We start from the raw sequence: 25,842 nt of genomic DNA on the forward strand, positions 1-25,842 counted from the left end.
ATACATCCAAATGGATGCTTGATCAACCACAAAATTTTCCATAATCCAAAATAAAAATCATTAAAATTCATAGAGTGTAACTAGATACCAATCCACTTTGCAACATTTCGAGTATATTTTTATTTAGAAATAAGGGATATACCCAGAGTGAACTTCATAAAATGAAAGTAATTAAATAGATTTTTGATTAAATTTGTTTGAAGGGTGTACCAAAATGTGCTATATATTTTTGTTATACATTGAGAGATTAAATACATGAAGAAAAAATGTCATTTCAAAGTGAGAATGAACTTTGGATCAAGTTAATGTTTCGTGCACATTTTAAGTGTATATCACAAGGGTTTTGGATCCAAGGATAATTGAAAATTTGTTCAGTTTTTATTTACCATTAAATTGTTGTTTGCTGAAGTAATAATTTATTTCATGAAGTTCACTCTCTGTCCGCTGTGTGAAAATTGGGTTGACATGGTGAGCATTTCATGAAACAGACCGCCCGTGATTTTCATTCACTATTGTTATAAGCTCATGTGAATCCTTGCATGTAATTGGCTCAGAGCAAATTGGTAAATGAAATTCACTGGCAAAACGTCTCATGAAATTCACCCCATTGAGCATGGGGGGAGAGATAGAAAGAGGAATGATGAAATGAAGTTTTTAATAGAGAAAGTGACCAATGACAGAGTCGTGGGTTAAGTTGGATGTGACTGAGCAAGAGATATAGACCAACATGAATAGGTGAAATAGTCAGGGTTAAGTTGGATGTGACTGAGCAAGAGATATAGACCAACATTGATAGGTAATATAGGACTAAGGTGAGAACAGATGAGTGATTACTGAAAATTGAAATAAACAAAAAAGGCTTTAAAAAACAAAAAAACACGATGACAATTGGGAATGAAATGCAAAGATGTTCAAGATGGCCCGGATGTGAAAATGGAAAGGGTGATTTTTTGGGGGGAGGGGGGTAGAATAAGAAAGTATGAATTCAAAATTTGAAGTATAGAGAATGATGTTTAAGGATGAGTTAGAAGGGAGAGGATGGATTGTATTGGGTTGAGAAAGAAAGTTGGAAAGATTTACAAAGAAAGCATGGTTGAAATAATGAATGCAAATCGTTAATATAAAAACAGTGATGGAAGTAGAGACAATGGGAATTGGGTAATTATGGAATAGACTTCAAGAGAAGACAGAGGGTGAGGAAGGGGGGAGGGGGCAAGTATTATACGAAACCAGTACGAGAATAAATACAAATAACCAAACGGAGATTAAGGTAACCGCACACCTTACGATTGGTCTGCGACCTGATTTTACAATAAAACGTTGTTACGTTTGATGCCAATATTTTATAGACATGGTACGTCTTACTGTGAAAAAAGTAGTAAATCATCGTAAAAATGATGACTATGATAATTATCCTTATTATAATAAAATCGTATATAATATCTAATCGTAATGATGTCATAGCAAGCTAAACATCGGCTACGATTTGAAACCAATTAGACCTATACGCCAAAATAAGGCTCTATCAATTATCCAAAATTTTGATGTTAGTATTTTGCAGTCACTTGGAACAGATTCATTCATAATTTTCAGATAACGAGCAAAGTGGGATTTTACCAAAATCGGGTCGTAGACCAATCTTAAGGTGTGCGGTGGCCATAACACAAAATACCATTTAATAATCAATCAATTTGGGCAAATTTAACCCAAATGTCATTTGCAGAGATATTTATACTTCGATTTTTTTCAGTGAAGTTCAGAAAAAAGCCCTATACCATTTTATCATTCTACGCCAAGGCTTCAAGAGATATCAGCAAATGAAAGCCTACAATACAGTTTTACTTTTCAAATTCTATGCATAATTGCTTGGTCGAACTAATTCTGACGATCTAAAGTTTATCAAATGATGATTACCGTAGGTTGTTGCTCTAAAAGTTCACAGGAAATAAATATCAATAACAGGTCTATTATAATGTTGAAGAACCACAAAAGCTGCATTTTTTACTGAAATGGCATTGAAATGGAGGGATTCTTTAGTGTTCTACTACAAACTTTATGAAGGCAATCAAGTTTAATAAACTCCATAAAACTATGTTTAAATAGTCCTCTATCTATCTATCTGTCTATCTATCTATCTATTTATCTAATATAATCTACTCATATTGTGGTCTTACTTATCCATTCCTTCAAGTGTTTCAAAAATGCTGCAAAATTCAACAGATTACACAGTATAATCATGACCTAAGCAATAGTAATGTACGAAACCGATAAGAAAGGAAATTACTAATTGAGTATACGAATTTAAGAATGACCACAAAAGTCCACAATAATTCATTTTGAGAAATCAAGGGAAATGAAAGAATTTTTGTATTCATCTAATCATTTGGTGCACTTTTTGGTAGATTTGCAGGATTATAAATTATTAGTACAAACAAGATCCTGCATGGACCTGGGTCGTTCTTATATTCCATTTCTCAATTGAACGTCAATTCTTAATAGCGGCCACATTCAAAATAAGATATATATTTTCATAAAAACGTGGAGCACCTTACCATACTAAGATATACATATAATTATTAAATAAACAGTTCTCAAAAAGTCAGTGAACCCCACCACAAAATGCACTCCTTCATGCTGAGTGAAGACAACAAGCCCAGAGCCCAGCGAAACAAACTTAATTGAATGTATTACTTTATCACCTGACTTGACAATCAAATATCTAAGACATGGCAGAACACTTGAACACCTTAAATATGTTTATTTTCTGGTGGGGTTCACTAACTTTTGAGCACCACTCACTGCATACAAGCATGATGATTCAATTATGATTTGATTACCGATTCAGTGACGCGATACAAACTCGTAAATGAAAGGATATATATCAGGGGCCGCGAAACGGTTTTGAAAGTGGGGGGGGGGGCTGACCATGCGAAAAATCACAATCAAATGGTAATTGTTACGTTTTTGTACAATATTTTGGAAAGAAAATGGGGGGGGGGGGCTGAAGCCCCCCCCCCTCCCCCTCCTCGGTTCCGCGGCCCCTGTTTATGTGTGATCCTGTTGCTGACTTAATTAGAGTTTAGTCATGCAAAACATAAATTAAATATTAAAATGAGGATTCGATTAAAAAAAAAAGAATAAAAACAAGGATATGAGACGGTGCCCTTTTCCTGCAGGCGATCTGGGACAAGTGTTACTTGTGCGCCCCTTCAAACCATTTTTTTTTCACGAGGGGGGGGGGGTAGATAGCCTTTTAAGCACATCCTTAAAGTGGCGCCGATCAGGTCGCATGTCCAAAATAAGTATTAAACGAATTCCATGACGTATGTTTGACAATAAATTAATACCACCTCTTCCATCACACTTTGAAAGTCGTTATTACAGCATGAGAATGTCCCAGGGAACGTTATATACTAAAATAGAATTCAGTAGTACAGGTAATAGACGAGGGTTACAACTCCCTCGTTTTTTGCAAACATTTTGTCTGAATAAAGCCATAAAAAAGAGCCAGTTTGGTTGACCCGTTTTGTTGCATTGAATCCTATCGTAGTATCTAACGTCCTCCTGGACATTCCTGTTGGCCAACTGAATCCTTGATCAACCCTCACCATGATGAGAGTGCATCGGGTGAACTTTCCAATCATCTTGACCATCGTCACCGACCGGAAATACACCGTCCACATCATATTCCTTCTCTTCATGGTAAGACTATCGGTCCTCTCAATATGGTGAACTGTGACGTCAGACCTCATCTCACCGTAAGATAGTCGTATGAGGATGCCTTCCAGAACCGCCTCACCTCCCGATGAGAACCTGCCTCCATTCCTCGCTGACCCACGCCAGATGGATGATGATGATGACTTGTGTACTCTAGAGCAGACCTATTCCATTTCAAAATGTGGTTCAGCATGCATGAGACGGGAATTGATCGTATTCAGTGGGACAGAAGTCTTGGTCGATATGTCAGGCTGATTCTTAGCCTGATGTAAAACAAAAGAAAACAAACTCAAGTGAAAAAGTCTTATGCGCACATGACAAAAAAGTAACAAACCTATAGGGCCGGTTTCAGGAAGAATTAAATCTATAGTAACTTTTTTTGGGGGGCAACAACCATGGCATCATGTCTCGGAAGCCAATCGCAATTAATCTAAAGTTAATATAGTTTTAATTATTTAATTTTTGTTTGATCTGGTGTGTCTCGTATAGAACACTTCAACTCCATTAAAGTTGAACCTATGTGGATAAACTGTGCTGGAAAAAGTACAGAACACCCGCCCCGGCGAAAAGGAAAGTGGGAGAAAGAGGGAGGGGAAAGAGAAGTAAGGGAAAAGGGATAGTGGGGAGAAAAGAAAGGGGACAAGAAAGAAAAAGAAACGAAATGAAAGGGGGCAGAGAGGGGGGGGGGGTAGATAAGGAATAGAATTGAAAGAGAAAGGCGAAATTAATAAAGGAGGGAGAGAGAGAGAAATGAGAAGGAAGAAATAGAGAGACGAATGAAAAGGAAGGGAAAATGTCAAAGTTAAAAAAAAGAAAAGGGCAGCTCTATCCTGGCTTGAGCGTATGTTGATATGAAGGGCGGGGACTCACTGAATTTTTTTTTAATTTTTTTATTATTTTTCTCTTTTTTTGCTTCAAAAGAATGGAAGATAAAAAGGTGATAACTAAAGAAAAGGGAAAATTAAGGTAAGGTGCATGTGGAAAAAGACATTGTCTTTGGCAGGCGCGTATCCGTGGGCAGGGTGGGGGCAGAAAGGTGATCGACGAAAGGGGATCGAAATGTTCCCATTTCAGGTCAATATTTAAAGGAATAGTCCGGGCTGAAAATATTTATATCTACATAAATAAAGTAGAATTCACAGAGCAAAATGCTTAAATTTCATCAAAATTGGATAACACATAACAAAGTTATTGAATTTTAAAGTTTATCAATATTTTGTGAATACAGTAATATATATTCATTCGGTGGGCTGATGATGTCGTATCCCTACGTTCCTTTTTCTTATGTTATTACATGAAATCATAATTGTTTCATTTTTTCATACATGTGTAAATGGAGTAGTCGTTTTCATGAAATCGTCATAAATGTGAGATTTTGTAGTTATCTCGTCCCAAGTTAAGTTGTTCGGGGAGGGGGTACCCTTTTAGGGAGTTATCCTCAGTGGGACTTATTCTAGGAGGTATCCGTTAGCTGGGAGTTGTCTCCTAGAGTTGACCTCCGGGAAGATGTCTTGATACGTTATTATTATTCTTACAATATCATATTTTTTGATAATCATTTATACCGTCACGCTCAGCATCCCTCAAGCACTCATTGAACAAGCTGGGGAATGTACAACGTTGCAGTTAGTAGAGCAACTCATCATCCTGTTCACCACAAGTTGGCGAGCAAAACCAGTCTCGGTCTAAAATCGAATTGCCAAAAAAATGATAATCATAATGATGATGATACTCTCATGATGCCACGGATATTAAATTGAAATAAAGCTACATGTAGGGAATTGTCCGATGGACAATTCTTATATGAGCGCAGGGTGGAGCAAAATTTTATGTTTTTAGAATGCAAAATTAGGTCAATGTAAGCACGTTGACTACATTTAAAGATGTGATAGTTTTTCCAAGCATTATCATAAATATTCATCATAAAATCAAGGAGCTTCAAAACGGAGCTCCTTGATAAAATATATCGTTTCTGTCTTGAAAGGCGGTGTGGATGACATGCTATCACTCCTCTCTGAAAGGTTGGTGGTGATATTTCCCCACGGATTACATCCGTGACGCGAATTAATTCCCTGGTTCGTGACTTAGTTGTGCAGTTGGACCAATATGTTTTAAAATTTACCTTGAGAAATCGTAGTCGATCTCACGCAGGAGTGATGGAAGGACTTCCCCTTCTCACAGGAACTGTTCGAACAAGTCCATTTTAAAATGCCTCCATCTGTACTCCTGCATATACAGAATTGGCCGTTACCAGATTCTGTGCATTCTTTACTGCAGAACCAGTCAGTCTCTTCTTCCCCGTCTGTCACCATCACGCAGTCCATATGGAACCATCTATCCTTGCAGGTTACATTAGAGCACTCCACCACTGACGTACCATCAAGTTCTGAAAAGTATATGCATAGTTTGTTGATGTGTTATTATTATCACAATTATTATCATCAGATGATTTGTCATTACATACAGATTAGATTTGATGCAGTACAACTCAGATATTATTATGATTATCATCATCACCATTATCATTATCATCGAGAGAGAAACGCATCTCTTTTATTTTGTTCAGTTAATTAATAACCCTCTTTTAGGTCAGGATATCAGGGCATTGATTGTATATATGAATACAAAATGTCATTGTGTTATGATGTCATGTAGACACAAATAATTGGACCTCTAGGTCGCTCTCACGTCCCTGATTATATCAATGGCTCAGAATAGAGTGATCCATTCGTATTATTTTTGTAATGTTGACATAATAATCTTAATATATTGTACGATGTACTTTGTTGTGATTTTAAACGGTCAATAAAACCAAACCAAACCAAAGAATTGTAATAATTCTGATGATTAATTATACTGAGAACAGTTTATGTCATGGCCCTGGGAAGCGGGGTGCAGATTTTCCAGGGGGGTGATGTCGTATATTTTCCACAGGCAGCACTCACTGGAAATCCGGTAGATGTGGCAAAATGCACAAATACAACCAGAAGTGCATGCCTACAAAATGACCTTAACGTTTTAGCACTATCCACTTTACCGCCTTTTATTCACTTATTTGATTTATTTATTTATTATAATTTTTTTGGGGTTTAAGGTTTGTACAATTTTTCGGAATCCAAATGACCTTCACATTTCAGTGAAATCCTTTTCTGCTTGTAAAATTTGTCCGGACAGAAATTACCTTCATTTTTTATTGAAATTAATTCTTTGCCTGTCAAATCTCTTGGGACCAAAATAACCTTTATTTTTTCATGAAATACTTTTTCTGCTTTTAAAATTTACATCAGCACCCACCCCCTCTGAAAATATCCTTCCAAGGGTCCTGGTTTATGTATGAAATTCAAGGACTATGTATGTTATTGCTCAATTTGAATAATTTTTGCACTCCAAAAAAATTCGTCATTATTTTGTACCCCCTCCCTCCCTTCTATGATTCAGATTGGGCTCTCACAAACAAAAGTTTTACCTTCTTTGCAAAAGCATAGATTATCGTCATATCCTTCGGTGGTTGCATTAATGGTATCTGCAACTTGGTTCATTGGTAATTGGAACCAAGTTCTCCTAAGAATTTCTTCAGCCGCTGAGTCGAGGTCTGGATCTTTGTTGCCTTCATTGGCCTGTTCCCGAATTATTTCATGTGCGAAAAGCCGACCACAAATGACCTGGATATGAACTGGATCAAGATAGAAGGAATACATAGAACATTTTTACTGGCCATGCTGATCAGAGGTTCAAACATTTTATTTTAATGAACACAATCATGATGTTGTGTATTTCTTTTCAACACGATCATGACAATATTTATACAAAATTTAAAGAGCGTCAAATATCCATCCAAATTACCCCCGCCCTGAAGAACGAGACGCGTATTCTGAAGTCCAGTTGATTTTTAAAATCACAGAGTGAGACCATGTCATAGGATTAACCAGACTTCAAAACTTATTATTTTCTGTACTTAGCATCGTATAATAATGTTTTAAAAAGGGCCGTACCAACTTGGGGTTTGATGGGCTCGAACTTTCATCGTTTTGGTTTTGTTTGTCAAATTTTCACCGACACGAATTTTGGCCTATTTTAGATGTTTTCTGCGGAGGAAAATATGTACGAATTTGGTTTACATCTACTTTATTTATTTATTCAATTTGTTTATTCACTTTATCATTTATCTATTTTTACAGAAGAAAAAGTAATCTTGCACGGTTCTGTACATTATTACTTGTTCGAGCAACCGATTGAACACATACATGTACCAAGAGAAAATCATCTGTGTGATTGAAACTGGTCATCTGTTCATTCACGGAACGGTGCCCGAATGCCTCTCTGATGTTCTTTATAACGAGTCTTTCTCCGTGTGAGAGGAGTTTGAATACAATTCAGTGATGATGTCCTTCACGGAGATAAAAAGAAAATCAACAGAGTTAGGCTGTCATCTTGTCATTACCTTTATTGTATTTTTTCAGCCACTTGTATTTAAACGGTCTTGATGGTTTTCAGAGAACCTGAATCTCATCTTGTTTAAAGGCAAACGAAGTGGGAGTTCTCACTATTAGGACTAAACAATTTAAAATCATATTATTATAACAACCTATATATAAGATTTACCTTTTCTTCTACAGTGCATATAAAGTTTACATTTTGTAAAATTCCAATAAAATGATATATTTGAATTGTTTGTTTTTGTTACACATTTATGCTTAGGTCTCTAAGTGAATGACGATAATATAATCATTGCATATTTGTTCCGCTTTAGTGAGTATCACTTATATTCTTTTTTTTTAATAGTTCGTGGAAAATAATTTGAGAAAAATTGAAAATAGTTATATGAATAAAAATAGATGTTGATTATGAAGAGCGCATAGACTTTAGCTAAAATTAATGATTTCAAGATATATATAAATAACTTTTTACATTGGTCAAAACACTCCCTCGAGCGCCATTGCCCCTCCCTCCCCACCACACACCATTATGACCCTTGCGATGATAATGTGCGTTACATGTAGCAGGGATTATATAATAGACTTGATCTTCTGTTAATCATTGTAATGTCTAGGGAAGTGTGGATACAAAATTATGACATGAAGAATGAATAATCATACTTTCATCTGGTAGATCGTAGACCAAAGCCTACGAATATGTGCGTAATGTTATCCCCAAAATTTAATTTTAAATATTAAGGGCCTTTTTACAAAGTGTTAACTTTTTATTGATATGCAATATATGCAATATACAAATACAAATATGACATTGTGTATTTTCTTTATATTTTATTGCATGTATATTAAAGAAAATCGATTTGATCGTAGTCAATTCGACTGGAGACATAGTAGGCCCAACGAAGTTATAGTAGAAAATAATAACAGACATGTATGCCATTTACGACAAATTTGTTTAAGTATGTGGCCGCTATGAAAGCATTTGCACATCGCCCACACTGTGAATACTCTTTATGCTGAACTGTTAAAATTCCAAAACGATTAATTTGATACTGTATAAACTTTATGGGATTTTGTTTAATTCCAAGAATTAACTGTGTGATTGTGTTCATTTCTTTTTAGGCATACATTAATGATGATTACGAGAAATATTATACAGACCTTCATTACAAGAGACCGGAAATGGAAATCCTGGGGGATTGGATGGAATTCTCTGAGTCTATATTTTTTGGTAGGGACCATCGCGGCCGCAAGCTTCGCCTTGTTCAGGCGCGGATCCAGGAGGGGGCCGAGCCGGCCCCGGCCCCCCCTATTTTTTGACAACCTGCAGAAAAAGTGTACTATAGGAAAAACACTAAAGAAAAGTAGGAAAGAGGTATCATACCCAGAATGTGTAATTTACAACCTCGTAACGGCCGGCCCGACCCCGAAAGGAAACAAGAAAAGGGTGAGGGGAAGAATTGGAAAAAGAACTTTATATAAAAAATTTCGCTCGCGCTTCGCGCTCGCATTGCCTGTGCCAATGAATCCCATTCAAGAGGATTAAATGATACTTATATATCCAGATCTGAAATCAATTTGCACACAATATTTTAGCTCGCACATCAAGCTTTAATTATTTTGTTTGTTTTACACAAATTGTTTATATCAAAATTTTCAGCTCGCGCTGCGTGCTCGCACTGTTTGATTTGTGAGTTACCTATCCTCTTTGGAAATTCTTACCAAAATTTGTCAAAATGCTCCTTTATCATGTCAGTATATAAAAAAAATTGAGCTTGTGCTTCGCGCTCGCATTTAATTGTTTGAGACACACAGCTTTTTCTGTATTTAAATAAAAACGCGCTTAGACTGTCCAGTTTTCAGGTCGGAATATCAAAAATTTTGAGCTCACGCTTCGCACTCTCATTATTTAATTGGTGATACTTGTATCCTCTTCATTAATCACTAAAAACAGTCCTAATTGAGTCCCTTTTCACGTTACTATGATAAAATTTCGGCTCGCGCTTCGCGCTCGCATTGTTTAGTTGGATACTTATCTTTTTCATGATTATCTCCTCAGAATCTTCAGGTCTAAGGACATAAAATATCAAAGGATTTGAGCTCGCGCTCCGCGCTCGCATTATATATTAAGACCACATGAGATACCTTATCTTGTTTATAACAATAAAAACTAACATATACTTAAAACTTCAGTCTTTAGTTAGGACTACCCCCTGAACCCCCCACCAAAAAAAAAATCAGATTATAGCGGCCAATCGAGAAAAATGTTGATAAAAATATTTTTCGGCCCCCCCTATTGGCGAAAGCTGGATCCGCCCCTGTTGTTGGTGGTGTCAACGGTTTTTTGGTCTCCATGGAAACAGATTGGGTAGTCCTCGGGAACGCACTGCACAAGTTCATTGAGGATTGCGTGCATACCTGCAGTTGTACTTGGGTTCTCTGAAAAAATGCAATGAGGACAGAAAAATTAAAATCCTTGTCTTGGAACTTATTTCTAATCACCATAACACAGGGGCAGTCGAACAGGGGTGGGCACTTGCCCTTCAAACGTTTCCCGTATGACAAAATAGTATTCTTTTTTCAGCTAGATGACATCACTCCCTTACAAAAAAGTTTAATTACATGTCTAGCGACAGACAGATGAATGGTCATAGGCAGATCCAGGGGGACCGAGCTCCCCCCCCCCCCCCCCTATTGGCGGAGCAAAAAGGGGGGAGGCAGAGGAGGAAAAAAGAAGAGGAAAAATAAGAGGAAGACGAGTGAATAAAATAAGGTGAGAGGAAGACTTGAAAACAAAAATCATGTCACTATATGAAATTTTCGCTCGCGCTTTGCTCTCACATTACCTCTTTGATGAGGCTGATATAGCTGATAGGAGTTTAAAATACCAAGTCTTGAAGTCAATATACAATATATTTTTCAGCTCGATCATGGAGCTTTCATTATATTGTTTCATTAACTGATTAATTTTAAAAAGTGCTCATGTCCGTTTTTATTGTCTGAATATCAACATTTTCCTTGCAATGCGCTTGCATTATGTGATTTTCCAAGTGTATGTATATATTGTGTGAGGGTGTGTGTGTGTGAATGTGTGAAGATGCAAATAAATCAATTGTAATCATAAACAGGAGAAGTATCTCCCTAATCAATATCGCGAGTGTGAAGCGCGAGCTGCATTTTTTTTTATTCAGAACTGAAAAAGGGACACCTTTTGATGACTGCTTGACGGAATTCATGAAGAACTAGGTATGAAACTGATAAAATAATTAGAGAGCGAAGCGCGAGCCTTTTTTATTTATATTCAGACCTAGAAATGTGAATTTTAAGTAATATTTGTAGAAATTTATGAAGAATAAACATATTTATCTCATTATTAACATGATTTATCAAAGGCGACGTGATTTTTGAGGAACTTTTAGTAATCATAAAATGCGTAGTATTACCACTATTTCCCTTCTATCCTCCCCCCCCCCCCCCCTCGTTCTTAGGATGAGTGATTTGTCACATTTGTGAAGTACTAAATGCTTTTGGGGTTCAATTTTGTTCGGAGGTTTATTTTGACAACATATTACAGACACATGCAGTGGCGTACCTGGCATATTTCATCAGGGGGAGCAAGCGCCCAAAAAATGAGCAAGGTGGGGGGGTGGGTAGTAGGCATAGACGTATAGGCACAATTTTTTAAGGGGGGTTGATAATCATTGCCCAAATATCAACTTCACAGTTTTTAATTTTCGAGCCAGCGAAGCGAGCGAACATTTTTTTCAATTATTATTTAGCCATTTAACATATGAAACTTGCAGAAATTATACATTCGGTTATCAAATTACCAATACACGAGGATATTTGGGCACCTCGTAGTCCTCGTTGCCCTGCATTTTGCAGCCCCCCCCCCCCCATACACGTTTGGATGTGTAGGTCTGGAAGTGGCACTGAAGGTGGGAAAGGTTACCCAGGGGATGCCCAATAAAACAGTTGAGATCTTGCTACTACTAATTATTTGCTATCGGGCGATTGCACTTTATTGTCGAAATTATTATTTATTCTTTTGTATATCATTCCAGAAATGAAATGTATTAGATGGTGATCGATATATTTCTAATCAAGTGGTAATTGCAATGTTTATATTAAAATAATTATTTTATTCCTCTTTGAAGGTGTTTACATTATGTTCCCAATTCTGCTCATTTTGGAGACGTTATAAAAGAGGTATTTGACATTGAAATCAGTTGTATTAATGTATTGATTTGCATTTGTTTTATTTCCATTTACACAGTTAAAGCAAAAATAAATGCATCCTTTCACTCATAAAAAAAAAAATATGAAAAAAAAAAATATATGCGACAGTAGCACGATATATCACTAGATATGGGGAAAATCACTCACTCACTGGCAGGAATGTCAGAAGGTTGAGGGAATTGAAATTGGAAAAGATAGATAGGCGGACGAAGGGATCAGGTACATAGGATAGAAAGGGGGACGGTAATAACCAGAGGAATGTGTAAGCAGGGTTATAGCTAGGCCTTTACCCGACAGATATCAGTATACCGATTACTGACGTCCGACGAACAGTACTCATCTATATCCAACCCAGGGGCAGATCCAGGATTTTCAAGGGGGACATATTGTTTACAAAAAATTGACAAGCCCCACCCCAAAAAGTCTTCACTTTCAATTGCACGTGCCTAACAATTTACACTAAAATTATATATATAAATAATAATTGCGAGCGCGAAGCGCGAGCTGAAATTTTCTAAGAATTTAGACCTAAAACGATACATTTTTATGCACTTAACTATGAATAGGATGGATATCTTCCTTAATAAATTATGCGAGCGCGAAGCGCGAGCTAAAATTTTTGATATTCCTAACTGGACACTAGACATTCTAATCAGTTTTATAAGATTGGTATCTAAAGAATCGTGCGGGCGCAAAGCGCGAGCTAAAACTTTTGATATTCCAACTTAAGAACTGGATATTCCGAGCACTTTTAGTAACCATGAACAAATTGGTTTCTTACTAATCAATTGACGCGAGCGCGAAGTGCGAGCTGAAAATTTTTGATATTTCAACCTGAAAACTAGACATTTATCTTAGGTACCCAGTACTAGTACCCAACTAAATAATTGATGCGAGCGCGTAGCGCGAGCGAAATTTTTATTGTTATAATTATATTACCTGCAAGTTGTTCTCTACCTTTTTCCTGTCCCTGGTCAGCCCAGTCCATGCTCAGAGAGCTCTAAAAGTCGCATTGCGTAAAAATCAAAATTTACCGATAAAAGTGTACAGTTAAAATTTACCGACAAAGATGGTGGAACTAAAAAAACAAAGCCCCCTGCCCCCCCCCCCCTCTTAGGTATACGCTAGTGGACTCATGTAAAAAATACAATGCAGCTCAGATTTTCAAAGTTAAATCAATGTTAAACCTCCTTGGCAAACATCAATACTTTGACTGGTACTCGGCGTTGGAAAACTAACGTCTCTGAGCCTGAAATGTTCCCAAAGTTTCGAACATTCTTCGAACATGTAGGTTATTAATTCACTTACCTTGTTATCACCAATGTTTAAAATCAAAGCCGAAGTCAGTTCCTGAAGTTTCCAGCATTAATTTTTCCTCACATCCCCAGAAATATCAGGAAAAGAAAGTCTCTCGGATGTCTAGTCATAACAAAACATGTATAGGCCTACGCTGTTTAAAATGTCATTCCTTCCCTCAGTATTGTGTAGGCTAGCTTACATTCCTATCTCGCGCCTGTCTCGTCAGCCTTTTCAAATTTCCCACTATTGTGCGCTCGTTTCATCGCCCCAGTGCATTACAATGGACCTGTTATCATGGGTGGACATTCGGCGTTTGTGAATGGATTCACAGTGATTGCCTCCGTCGACGTCGTTTCAATAAATTAATAGATCAATAGTTAATATCAATGTTCTGAAATAATGGGAAATCCATGTGCAGCAGTAGGCTGTTTATTGCATAAGAATTGATGCATTGATTTTACCGGTAAGGGTTATACATGTAATTTACTTCGATTTGATTTTTTTTGTTTTAAATCTAGCTTTTAGTAATATATACTAATTAAGAGGGTCTCCATTCATACTAGGGTGTTTCACTCTGCGACGTACGGATGATTCAAGAACAGTGTAAATGTATTGAAAATGCCCTGAAATGACAAAGAACAGCTGAAGAGGGCTTTGTCGAAAATTGGTGAACCGGAACAGCAATTTTGTGCTAAGTTTCAGAGCTGTCGAAAAATTGCAAATATGTCGTTTGTCCAGAGTCAAGGACTAAAGCTGCTGTTTTGATTCACCAATTTTCGACAAAGACTTCTTTGCTTTTTTTTCTTTGTCAAAACAGGCATATGACAATACATTTAATCTGTCCTTGGAACCATTCGTACGTAGCTGAGCAAAGCCTTCCATTATGTAAAACATAGCTGTATAGACTACTAACCAGTGGTGTTATGAACCCCCCCAAAAAAATTATGAGGATGCACAACATGGAGTGTGTGCAAAAAATTCATAGAAATCACAAGGGAGCGAAGCAAGAGAGAAAACTTATCTTTTCAAAATGAAAATTAAATTGTGTAATATGTTTTGACATACTGTAATATTAAGAAAAAAACGTGATAGGCCTATACTATCCCCTTCCCCGAACTTTTCTTTCATTTTTCCTTTTTCTATATTTTTTATCGGTAGTGAAACTGTTTTTTGGGGGTATGGCCCAGAGGCCCCCTATCTGTAAGCCATTGGTAATAACATATTAATTTACTTCTATCCATTAACATGATAAGGGTATACTATAACAACTGAGGGGGGGGGGGCTTGGGGCAAACCCTCTACTGTACTAGTCCAAAGGGGAGGGGGCGAGGGCTAGGTGGAGAATACTGCACTAAATTTATGCGTTGTTGCAGGGTTGCGAACAAGGCATATCAACACGCGACTTGCATTTTGATAATTCTTTAACGTGATTCATGAAGTAGTACCCTGTAACCATCATTAATCAAAAAGTTTTTTTTTCTGGCTCGCTTCGCTCTTACGAACCATATAAAGGAGGTTGGTCACGTGGTCAACGAGCTGCCATTGTAGAGCCTTTTTTAGTTTCATTCGGCAACACCTTTATCAGCCCTACATTTTGATAGACAAGAAAACGTAGTACGAAGTAAGGATAACAGAATTCGATTAACACCATTTGGGAAACATAACCTGCGAGATGGGTTTCAATTTCAATTTGAAATTTATTTTCCATCTTTGAAAAACCAAGATACATTGTAAATATAACATAGTATTGACGTGATATATACATATATAAAATGGAGGGATACCAAAAGCAGATTGCTTGCAAGCAGGGTCCCAACATACCAATCAACATTCATTAAGAAAGACAGTATATAACCATTTAAAATGAATTCCCTCCATACACGCACGCACGCACGCACACACGCACACACACCCTCACAATAAATAGAAGAAGTAATGAGGTCAGGTCATGACAAAGAAATGAATTAAGATTGTGAATAGAAAATGAGAGGAGAATTATGTAGTACACAGTAAAAACGCTGTTTAAGATTTTATACAACGCTGTTTACTATATGAACCTTACAGTAGTTGTTTAACACTTTAAACAATCATGTTTAATTTATTGAAGATTATATATTGAAAACTGAACTATGTTGTTTAAGATTTTAAACACTTGTTTAAACTGTTTAAACAATTACTGTAAGGTTCATATAGTAAACAGCGTTGTATTAAAAAAATAAACAGCGTGTTTACTGTGTAGAGAGGAGAAAGGCAATAAGATAGAGGAAGATGACTATAACATTGTAAAATCTACTCAGAATGTAATAATTTTATAAAATAAAAATACATTTTTTTTTAATAAAGTGAGTTTGAATGTGGAAAGAGTTGAGCTTTGTTGGGTAGCGTGATAAAAGTCATTCCATAGTGCAATATGATGTTGTGCAGGGGATTAATTTAAAGCCATGGAAGAGGAAAGTTTTGATTTAGTTTTCAAGTTCTGCAGCAGTGTTATCTTCGTCACACTTCTCGAGTTCAGTCATTTTATCCTTTTCTTTCTCTGCTGCCTTGCTGGCTTCTTTCGCTTTCTTCTTCAATTTCATAGTCTCTCTCTTTTCACTGTCAATGATACCAATCCCTGATCCGAGCACTCGAAGGACCCTTCCCTGTGATGTTTCGATGCCGGTCCCTAAGACCTCAAACTCGACGCCATCTTGGTTCCATGTGGCCTTGGTATCCAAGGCGAGGCCAAGCGAGAAACCGAGGCAACCGAGAATACAATTTGCGCTGCAGAGTTCCATCGTACAGTCGGTTACGAGCTGCAAGCCATCGTCACAGCCACAGGACAACTCACAGCCAACGTTTGGATACCTGCATTCTAGATTGGTAAACCCGTCACAAAAGTCCTTTGAAGCTGACCCCACCCCCGCCGAAGCGGATAGACATGCCCCGGGGACGATGGCCAATTCGTATTCGAGCTTTGAACTTCCTTCGATGTCGACATCGATGTCGCTTAGAGCTGTGGTCTTTCCGGCATCCTTGGTCGATGAGTTTGGTTGAGTTGTGATAACATTTGCTGGATTCTATGAAAATAGAAATCAAACTTTCATAAACATCACTATCATCATCATTATTATCATCGTTATCATCGTCAATATCATCACCAACAAAATTGTAATCATACTCTCTTTTAAATTAAAAAAAGATATCGGGGTTATCCTAAAATATGAACAATTTCTTTCAGTTGAAATATTTTCGAAAGTTTCAATTTGTGGGTAAATTTGTGGGTTTTGTAATCAGAGCTGATAAACGTGATAAATTTCAATATATTCGAAGCATTGGCAAACATTTAAATTTGAATCATTCTGGACTGATTGCGATAAGCATAATACTTTCCCAATAATTGCATTAGCCGTTTGCATGTATATAACACTAATAAGCAATGATAGATTACAGGAAAGCCTGGAATGGGAGGAGATAAAGTTATCGTATAAAGTTAATGTATTTTTTTTTATTGTTTTATTTTGTTTGTTTGTATTTGCGACGTACCAGTGTAGAATCAATGTCTGAATTAGGCGTATTGTTTCCTTTCTCCGTTCTACTTTGTCCGGTCACGCGGCTCTCATTTTCCTCCTCCTCGGTGTGATGATCTTCCTTGGTACTTTTATTCTCCTTTTCATCAACCAGATCGTTCTCGTCATCAAAACCTTTATTAGACTGGCCGAGGTCTTTAGCTCCACATTGATCGTCATCATGAAGCACGATTGGTTCTCCTTCATCGTCATGGTCATGGTGATCGTCTTCGACATCATTGATGTGATCATCTGATTTCTCATTGACCTTGTCATCGATGCTGGTCACAGATGTTTTGATTTCAACGGCGTTCTCCATCCTCACGCTCTATTATCCTTTATTCTTTGTCTTTTTATTTATTACTGTCAGTAGCTTTCTAATTCAGAGCGTTTTGTATCACAAATACCACAATGACAATCATCAATCAGCACACAAGTTTGAATAAAACCAAATCCAACTGTTTAGATTCTTTAAATGATATTCTTGCATTTTCCCTCGGATTTATAACCTTAACGGGTTCCAACCCATTATACAGCCCCTACCATTAGGTTATTTCCCCAATTCTAATGCCTGTCATTGTTCTATTTTGGCTTCTTCATTATCAGTCGATTGAATTGATCAACCTATTTGGGTTTCATCTATAGTCCTGAATGTAAACAAGAATAATCAAGTATTGATATGTCGCATGACAAATGTTTTGACATGTTTGTGGGAGATGATAAGACATCGTGTTGAAATAATCTACCTCGAATTGATATAGAGATCCTGTTTTGACGTCACATATTCGGCAAAGTGACGACGAAGAGTTTTGTCTTTCGAAATCCAGATTATATACTCTAATAATTGGGGGATGTTATAATAGTTCATGAAGTTCAAAACGATTAGAACAATACAGCCCTCACAATTTTCCAAGGGGTGGCATTTTTTGTTGAGAAAAAAAAATGACAAGCAAAAAAAGATCTATACTCCCGAGTTATGATGGCGAGTTATGTCACATTTTCATCTTCATTTGTGTATGGCCCCGACAAATTCCATTACCAAATATTTTTCAATGGCTTTCAAAGGGGGAGGGGCAAGGGCCGAGGCCTGGTGTTCCCATATCTGGTCATTCACTGACGGAGACTACATTGTAATTAACTAATTAATCATGATTAATTATCGAAATATGATAAGATGCTCCTGAGTGGAATGTTAGCTATTTGAATAATTATATCCATATTTATTAACGGTATTAGTATGTGCAATATTTTGGTATTATTCTCGTTAAAAAATTTAAAGACTAATTTAGCTCTTAAAAGTGAAACATGCATGATCAGATTATTGACAGCTTTCCCTCAGCATTATCACTGTACAGTATCATGATTATTACGTCATGATCATCAATGTATTTTTCTCTGAGCATTACATTGTCGCGTCATAATCATTTTTAATGCGCGCTGACTGCGTAACAACCGGCCATTATCATTAATGCAAGCAAAAAGACAAAACAAAAAGCATAATATACCCCAGCAAGACTAAACATGTAGGGATAAAAAAGATTCACGGAAAACAGAGCTGAAAACAAGATAAACAGCAAATATGCGATTTTCACTAAAAATAAACGTTTTTATGTTACTAATTTATGACATAGGAATATCAACTGTGGTGGCGGAACTTGGAAGATTTAAGGCAAGTTTGATTCGTCATAAATTATTGTTTTTTTTTAGGGTTTTCCAAAAAAAATATTATATACACCTTGCATTGGTACATTTACATGTATCTTCAAGACTCTTCTTAATATTTACGTAGTTTTAAATATCAGATCTTAGTGAAAAAATGTAAATATTACTTCATAAAAACTTTCTCCCATATCAATGGCAGCAGAGGCGTATATCAAACGGGGGGGGGGGACGGATCACATGTCCCATATAGGTCTCATGCACTCGATCTTTCAAAGGGGCGAAAAAGTTAAGAAAAATATATATTAAAAAAAGGCAAAGAGCGGGAAGCAAGGAGGGGGGGCAATAACGAGCCAAATCAGACATAAAGTTCAAAGGGGTGCGATTTGATTGCTGGCCCCAGGTATGTTTGATTATAAGTAAACTTATTTGCCTTATCTTAGCAAAGGGCACAATGGATTGAATCCGTGTTTGTATTTCCAATCTTGATTAGAATTGCCATTTGGAACCAAGGAATGATTATTTCCCTGTATACATTACACAATTTTCATTGCTGACGAGTGTTGATTTTCCCCCTCTGATGAAAGAATTATGACGTCGTACATTCGTATTAAATTTACTTTAATACTATGAACATCGTATGAAGACAAGTAACGGGGAAGACCGCCCTGACAAAAAGTTTATTGAAATTTTTTTTTTATATAAGAAAAATATTAAAAACTTATTCGTGACGTCATATACAAGCAGGTTTCCCACATATCGTATGTCTTAAAAACTCAGTGGATAATTGTCATTTGCCAAGAAAATTGAACATATTTTTTATTCAACCTTCAGTTTATCAATAGAGAAGTCATTTCACACACGCTCGGCGCGCCATGCAGAAAGAGAAAAGAAACCGAGTTATCATGAACCATTAAATATTTGAAATGTAGGGCCTATAAATTGTATTTTACATGGGGCAGATTCTCTTAGGCCTATATGACGTCACAAATGAAAAAAAAACTTAAAATTCCTTAAACCTTTACCAATATTTTCATTATTATAGTTTTTATTTCTACTATTTATAAAACAAACTTTCTGGGTGAACTTCTCCTTTTAAGACAGATTTTCGTCAGTTTCATGGGTCAGAATCATTATTTTTTGCTGATCCTCAAAATTATGTAATATTGGGAATATATACATGTATGAAGAAAGTTACATCGGTGGAGCCTTGGGGCGATTGTATGGTGTCCAAAATCGGGTAAAATTATGAAAGATTGAAAGGATCTCTAATGGGGTGTTGCAAGAAACTTGCGATTGAACGCAAATCGAACGCAACTCCCAAAATTGAGCGTAAGTCCTCCGATTAAACGCAAATCTGCAATTGAACGCAAGTTACGTTCAATCCTGTTGCAAGAAGAAGTTGCGTTTGATCAATTGAACGTAGATCAAGCGCAAATTGATTGCAAATCGAACGTAACTTATGTGAGATTTTGGAGGACACGCAAAATTTGCGTTCGATTTACGTTCAATTGATTGTCCATAGGCTTGTGTACTAAAAATTCTGCAAAATTTTTTTTTTTTGTATTTTGTTTTGAAAACTTGTGTAAATTATGCCATTTTCAACTTTCCATGGGTTTTTTTCAAGAAAAACTTGAAATAATGTTATTTTTAATCTTTATAGGCCTCTTCAGCAATTATGCCATTATTATCACACAATTTCACTACATTCTCTCCTAATATCATTTTAAAGTGTGTCAATCACCAAAAATATTCTGCTCTTGTTATCAGAGGTCATGGAATATTCAAATTGTGATTTCTGAAATAATTTGTATGAAAAAATATTGAAGAAATATTAATTCTCCATAAGCACAAAAAAGCCACTCTTCATTAAAACACTTCATGCACTGGCAAATTCTTATCAATATTTCTGAGGGTTTGCAGTAAATACAACTCAGAATTTGTTTTGCAAGAGCACCAAATTGCTTCAATGCTTTCATTCATAAATATCATAATGAATAACATGCCCAATTAAGTTATTTTAGTTTGATTTTCAAATAAAACATACATTTCAGGAGATTGCTACACTTCAAAATCTGAAGCTCTCTTGTTTCTCTCTCTTTAATCATGAGATTGCATGGTAGATATATATCACACTTGCATACAGGGATGAGGTCGAGGCTGATTCTTCCGAGTCATGAGTCAGCTTGAGAGAACTTCCCATAGATTCTGTACAGTGACTCGGACCAAGGCCAGCAAAATGTTGTCTCGAGGTCAGCATTGACTACATCCCTGCTTGGAAATGAAAAGATCCATTGATCTGTGCACAAAAAGAACACTGCTCAAGACATTCATTATTGATGGACCTTTTATTTTTAATTTTCATTGTTTCTTACTCCTGAGGAATTACTTCTGAGATTCATTTATATCAAATAAAAATTCATATCATCTTCAAGTGTTTTACCACTGAATGTCAGCCCACAGTCCTTAATGTTGGCAAGAAGAATCCATAGAAGTCCAGTCAGGAAAGCCAGTCAGGAAAGCCACAAGCTTCTCTGCTTGAAGGAACAAATTTGGTTTCCAGAAGCAGTCTAATTTGAGATGAATATGGAGAGCTCCATGGAGTGAAGTTTTTAAACCAACACCCTCATTCTGAAGTCCACTCTAATAAGATGTTACGACAGACAGGAGCAGCTCTGAATTCAGTTCTGATAACCAACCTGTTCGTAAAAAAATAATAATATAGGAAATAATGCAAGCCCATAACCATACATAGCTTGGGTTAGTTCAAATTTTGTCCTTTCAGTGCAAGAACGCCCTTAGCAAAACATTTTTGTGCACCCCATCAGTGCAGAAATGCCCCTATGCCTGCTGGTAAGGGCGTTGTTTGCAACGACAAGATGATATGATAGAGGGATAGTGGCTTACTCCTGAGACCATAATAATTGGCAATTTGCCATGATGTAATCTAAAAAAGTGTGAAAACTTATTGTTTTTCCCCCAAATAAATGAATCATGGAAATTGAAATATGCAATAAATTAAATCAATGACAGCAAAATTCACAATTTCATTCAGTACACATTGGATGAGCACAACAACCACCCCCTCCCCCCCCCCCCCCATCAATGGGGATGTCTTCATTGCTGAGAAGTCCAAGTCAAGATAGAGATTTGTATTTGCCTTTTTCATTTTGCATTATCCTTGGGTTAATGTGTACAGATTTCACCCCCATCCGCATTACGATCATGGTGAATAATTAATAATACAGTTTACATGTAACCTACCATTTGAGAGTTGATAAAATGAATCAATCAGCTGGTTGCAAGAACACACATTGTAGCAGACACATTTATGGTGGTTCGGAGGTTTCTTGTTTATTCCAGACTTCTTTGTCATCATAACTGTAGTAAGCAATTAAAAGCAAAAAGCAAAGAGATAAAACATGTTCATGAAATTAATATACAAGTTAAGCTCAGTTGCCAGGGTGTTAATCATTATAGTAGTCCCAGGGTGTTTTGATTAAAGTCACTTCTGGCCTGGGGAGGGGCACTATGGTTCCTCATCCATGGGCGGTGCAATTAAAACAATTATGAAATCATACCTTTGATTTACTAAAAAAAGCTCGTAATAGAATGCTAAACTTTGTTGTACATATTCCTTTCTAGAGCATTCCTAACAACTTTACTTTAAAAAATCTGGTATAAAAATAAATTCCTTTCATGTTTTTTTTTAAATATTTTTTCTTAACTTCTTAAATGTATTTCTTTTAATTGTTATTTTCAACACAAAGTTCATCAGTGACATTGAATTACTATTGTCAATAAAAAAATTACCCAATTATGAATATTGACTTTTTACATGTAATCATGTTTTTGTCTGACATGTACTTAAACAAACACAATGTTGCAAAATTTCCTGACCCTGTACCTGGGAATTGCAAATTTGGTCTCAAAAGTTGCGTGAGACTTGAAAGTAAAACGTCAGTCAATGGTGCGGTAATACAATTTTGAGTGGCAGATTTATTCTGAAAAATGTCAAGGGAGACCATATGCCCCCCCCCCCCGAGTATTGTGCTTGATGTAAAAGGATGTAAAAAAAAAATTGATTATGCATTCAATATTAATAATGATGCACCAAATGAGACACCCTTTTACTGTAAGCACCTGGAAAAGCATTGTAATCATCCATTAAATAATTTAAAGTGAAAAAAAAAATCTGTCATCTATATAGCACCTCATGTGCTTGCATAAAAATCAAGTTAAGACTAGAGTCAGTTACATAGTAGCCCGGGGGGGGGGGGGGTTACTCACGAAATAATGCATATGGGGATGTGCCGCTGGAATGGGTCGCCTTTTTTGAAGAAATCCCTAAACATGGGGTATGGATTTATGCTGGAAAATCCCTAAACATGGCCCAATTTTTAGATACTGGACTTAAACATGGGTCCATATTCTACTCCAATGTCTTAGGTGCAAATGCAAAATTACCTTACATTTTGGGCGATAACCTTTTTCTTTTTTTTTTTGCTTGTCAAGTTTTCCAGGCGAAAATGTGCCCCCCCCCCCTTTTGGAAATCCTGGATCCGCCCCTGTAATGAATCCCCAATAATGGGCCCCTTTTTAGCCAAAATGACCTGTAAATATGGGTACGGGTTTCAAACCTTCAGCCGCACACCTTTGTCCAAACCAAATCTAAGTACCTCCCCCCCCCCCCCCCCCGGCATAGTAGACCTACATATTGAATCTAAAAAATAGATGTATTTAGGCTTACATGTATATCTTTTTATATTTATATGTGATGGATATTAAAAATGTGACTCATACGGCACATCATTACATATCAACGTCACAAATAGACTGCCCTTGCAAAGAACCTCTTGTGCAATCTGCCCGTAAGAAATTTTAAAAAGAGCCCCGGGCGGGCAACTCCCTATTCAATGTTAAAACTTCCCCAAGAATGAGGCAGATGTGGCCAATAGATTCTGAAAAGTAGCCCAATACATGTAGACCCCCTATACTTTTTTCTTTTTTTTTCTTGTCTGGCGAGATATGTGGAGTCTTGAGAACCCCCCCCCAAAAAAAAAAAAAAAAAAAAAAAGAATAAATAAATAAAAATTGAAATGAAATTTTTTTAATCCTCCAAAGACAAAAGTCGAAAAAGCAAAATTTTCACTTTATCCCAGGCCAGGCCAAGGAAAGTCCTTAAAAGGGAGGTTAACGTTAGACAGACTCTTAAGAGACAAATGGAGAGGATTTTTTTTCTTGTGGAAAAAAAAATAGAAGGTAAACTAATGAAATTGTTAAAGTCTTTAATTTATATTTACTGGATGGCTATTCGCCGTTGAAACCGATATAACTTAAAAATCATTTTCAATATGAACAAAAATTATCTTTAAAGGTCATTTTCGATGTTTCATACATAATTGGAGCCTACAGTACATTTACTTGCTTCAGGGTGATTTTTAACAGCACTGCACCGGCAATGACCTGCCGTGTTGTTGATACAACCGTGCATTACCGACACAAAAAGTCAAGTATGGGACTGGGATTAAAAGTGTGCAGTAGAAAATTTGTTGAAGGTGAAATTTCGACCGGCGATGAAGATACATTTTCCCTCTTTTCAAAATAATTTTTTCCCTGGCATAGGTCTAAAATATATAAATTCTCTGAAAACATACATAATGGAGAAAGAATTGTCTGAAAAATGAATATTTTCTACTTACTCTCTTCCAGGTTCAAGATTGTTGCAAGCCAATATTTTGCTTTTTCGGCTAGTCTTGTGCTGCAGACCCTGTTTACAGCTGCAAATCAGCTGCAACTTGCGTTCAATCGCAAGCCGTTTTCTTGCAACGCAAATTGGCGATTGATTGCTAGTTGCAGTCAATCGGGATCGGCTGCAAAGTTGCAGTCGATTTGCAATCAATTGCAACGTAACTTTCTTGCAACACCCCATAAATGTCATTGTGAGAAGGCGATGCGCGTGAGCCTTTAAAAGCTTTCCTCAGTCGTTTGATAAGTTTAAGGATAGTTCAAAATACAAAAAACACGATACAAAATATATAAGAGGGAAAAGGCGTTCTTACCAAAAAAGAAATCACAATTCAGAAAAGAAAGTGAAAAAATGTGTAATTATTTTCAAAACAAGCGAATAAAGGTTGAATTTTGCGCAAAAATGTATTTGTCATGCAAAGCACAATCAAAATCTATAATATTAATAATAATAATAAAGGTATATTTACCCAGGGTAGCCACTTCAGTTCCGAAAACTGTTCTCCCAGCGGGCCCTGCTGTTCTTACCCGGCTAAGCTAGGCTACCTATTCGGTGCACACAGCTTTTTGAGGAATTATTTCCTGCCGGACACCCTGCCGGTATCTATTACCCCGTACCCCCTACCACTTTTTAAAAATTAATGAATGAAAGATTCAGCTGTGACCAACTGAACTTAAGCCAAATTTTACTATTTTATAGTCAAATTTTACTATGACACAACTATTTTTTACTCCAAAAATGTATGACTGGAGTTGTCAGTTGCATTCAGCTGACGACATATTTGTCATATAACATGGTTTACTTTTAGAATAGCAATTACGTCCGAGAGGGGCGGGAATGACCAATGGTTGCCTGAAGAAGGACAACTTTCATCCAATTGTTTAGGTTAAACATTCTTTCTCAGGATAATGATTATACTGTATAATCAGATGTTAACTTTTTTACTATTTCCTGGTATAAAGAAATCCATTTTTTTTTTCACAGTTCAGCAATAAATGTATTGATTTGAAAGGCATACGTAGCATTGGAGGTATATAAATCTGACAAGGTTTCATATATTCTTTGTCCATGGTTTAGAGGGGTTTTGAACTTTCTAAAGAAGACTTGGAACTCTACACCAGGAATCATGATACTATTGAAGGTAAGGGACTCATCACGTGTTATTTTATCATGATAGGGAAATTTCGCAACAGCTACG

The 25,842-nt window shown here is 36.5% G+C and overlaps 2 protein-coding genes across 2 annotated transcripts; both read right to left on the bottom strand.

Annotated features, from left to right (window-relative positions):
- Positions 1 to 3,025: 3,025 nt before the first annotated feature.
- Positions 3,026 to 13,377, bottom strand: LOC135155153 (uncharacterized). The gene is made up of 5 exons (XM_064103934.1): positions 13,329 to 13,377; positions 10,569 to 10,589; positions 7,184 to 7,390; positions 5,840 to 6,103; positions 3,026 to 3,980 (listed from the first exon to the last, which is right to left on the bottom strand). The coding sequence occupies exons 1-5, from the start codon at positions 13,375 to 13,377 to the stop codon at positions 3,976 to 3,978; spliced, it is 546 nt and encodes a 181-aa protein (XP_063960004.1). The 3' UTR covers positions 3,026 to 3,975.
- Positions 13,378 to 15,361: 1,984 nt separating this feature from the next.
- On the bottom strand, positions 15,362 to 24,679 carry LOC129273222 (uncharacterized). Its single transcript, XM_064098881.1, has 4 exons — positions 24,598 to 24,679; positions 22,160 to 22,276; positions 17,214 to 21,594; positions 15,362 to 16,747 (listed from the first exon to the last, which is right to left on the bottom strand). Exons 3-4 carry the CDS (start codon positions 17,553 to 17,555, stop codon positions 16,151 to 16,153), a joined length of 939 nt encoding a protein of 312 aa, XP_063954951.1. The 5' UTR covers positions 17,556 to 21,594; positions 22,160 to 22,276; positions 24,598 to 24,679; the 3' UTR covers positions 15,362 to 16,150.
- Between the last annotated feature and the right edge of the window lie 1,163 nt (positions 24,680 to 25,842).

This window comes from Lytechinus pictus, chromosome 1, assembly GCF_037042905.1.
Source record: "Lytechinus pictus isolate F3 Inbred chromosome 1, Lp3.0, whole genome shotgun sequence".
Lineage (NCBI taxonomy): Eukaryota > Metazoa > Echinodermata > Echinoidea > Temnopleuroida > Toxopneustidae > Lytechinus > Lytechinus pictus.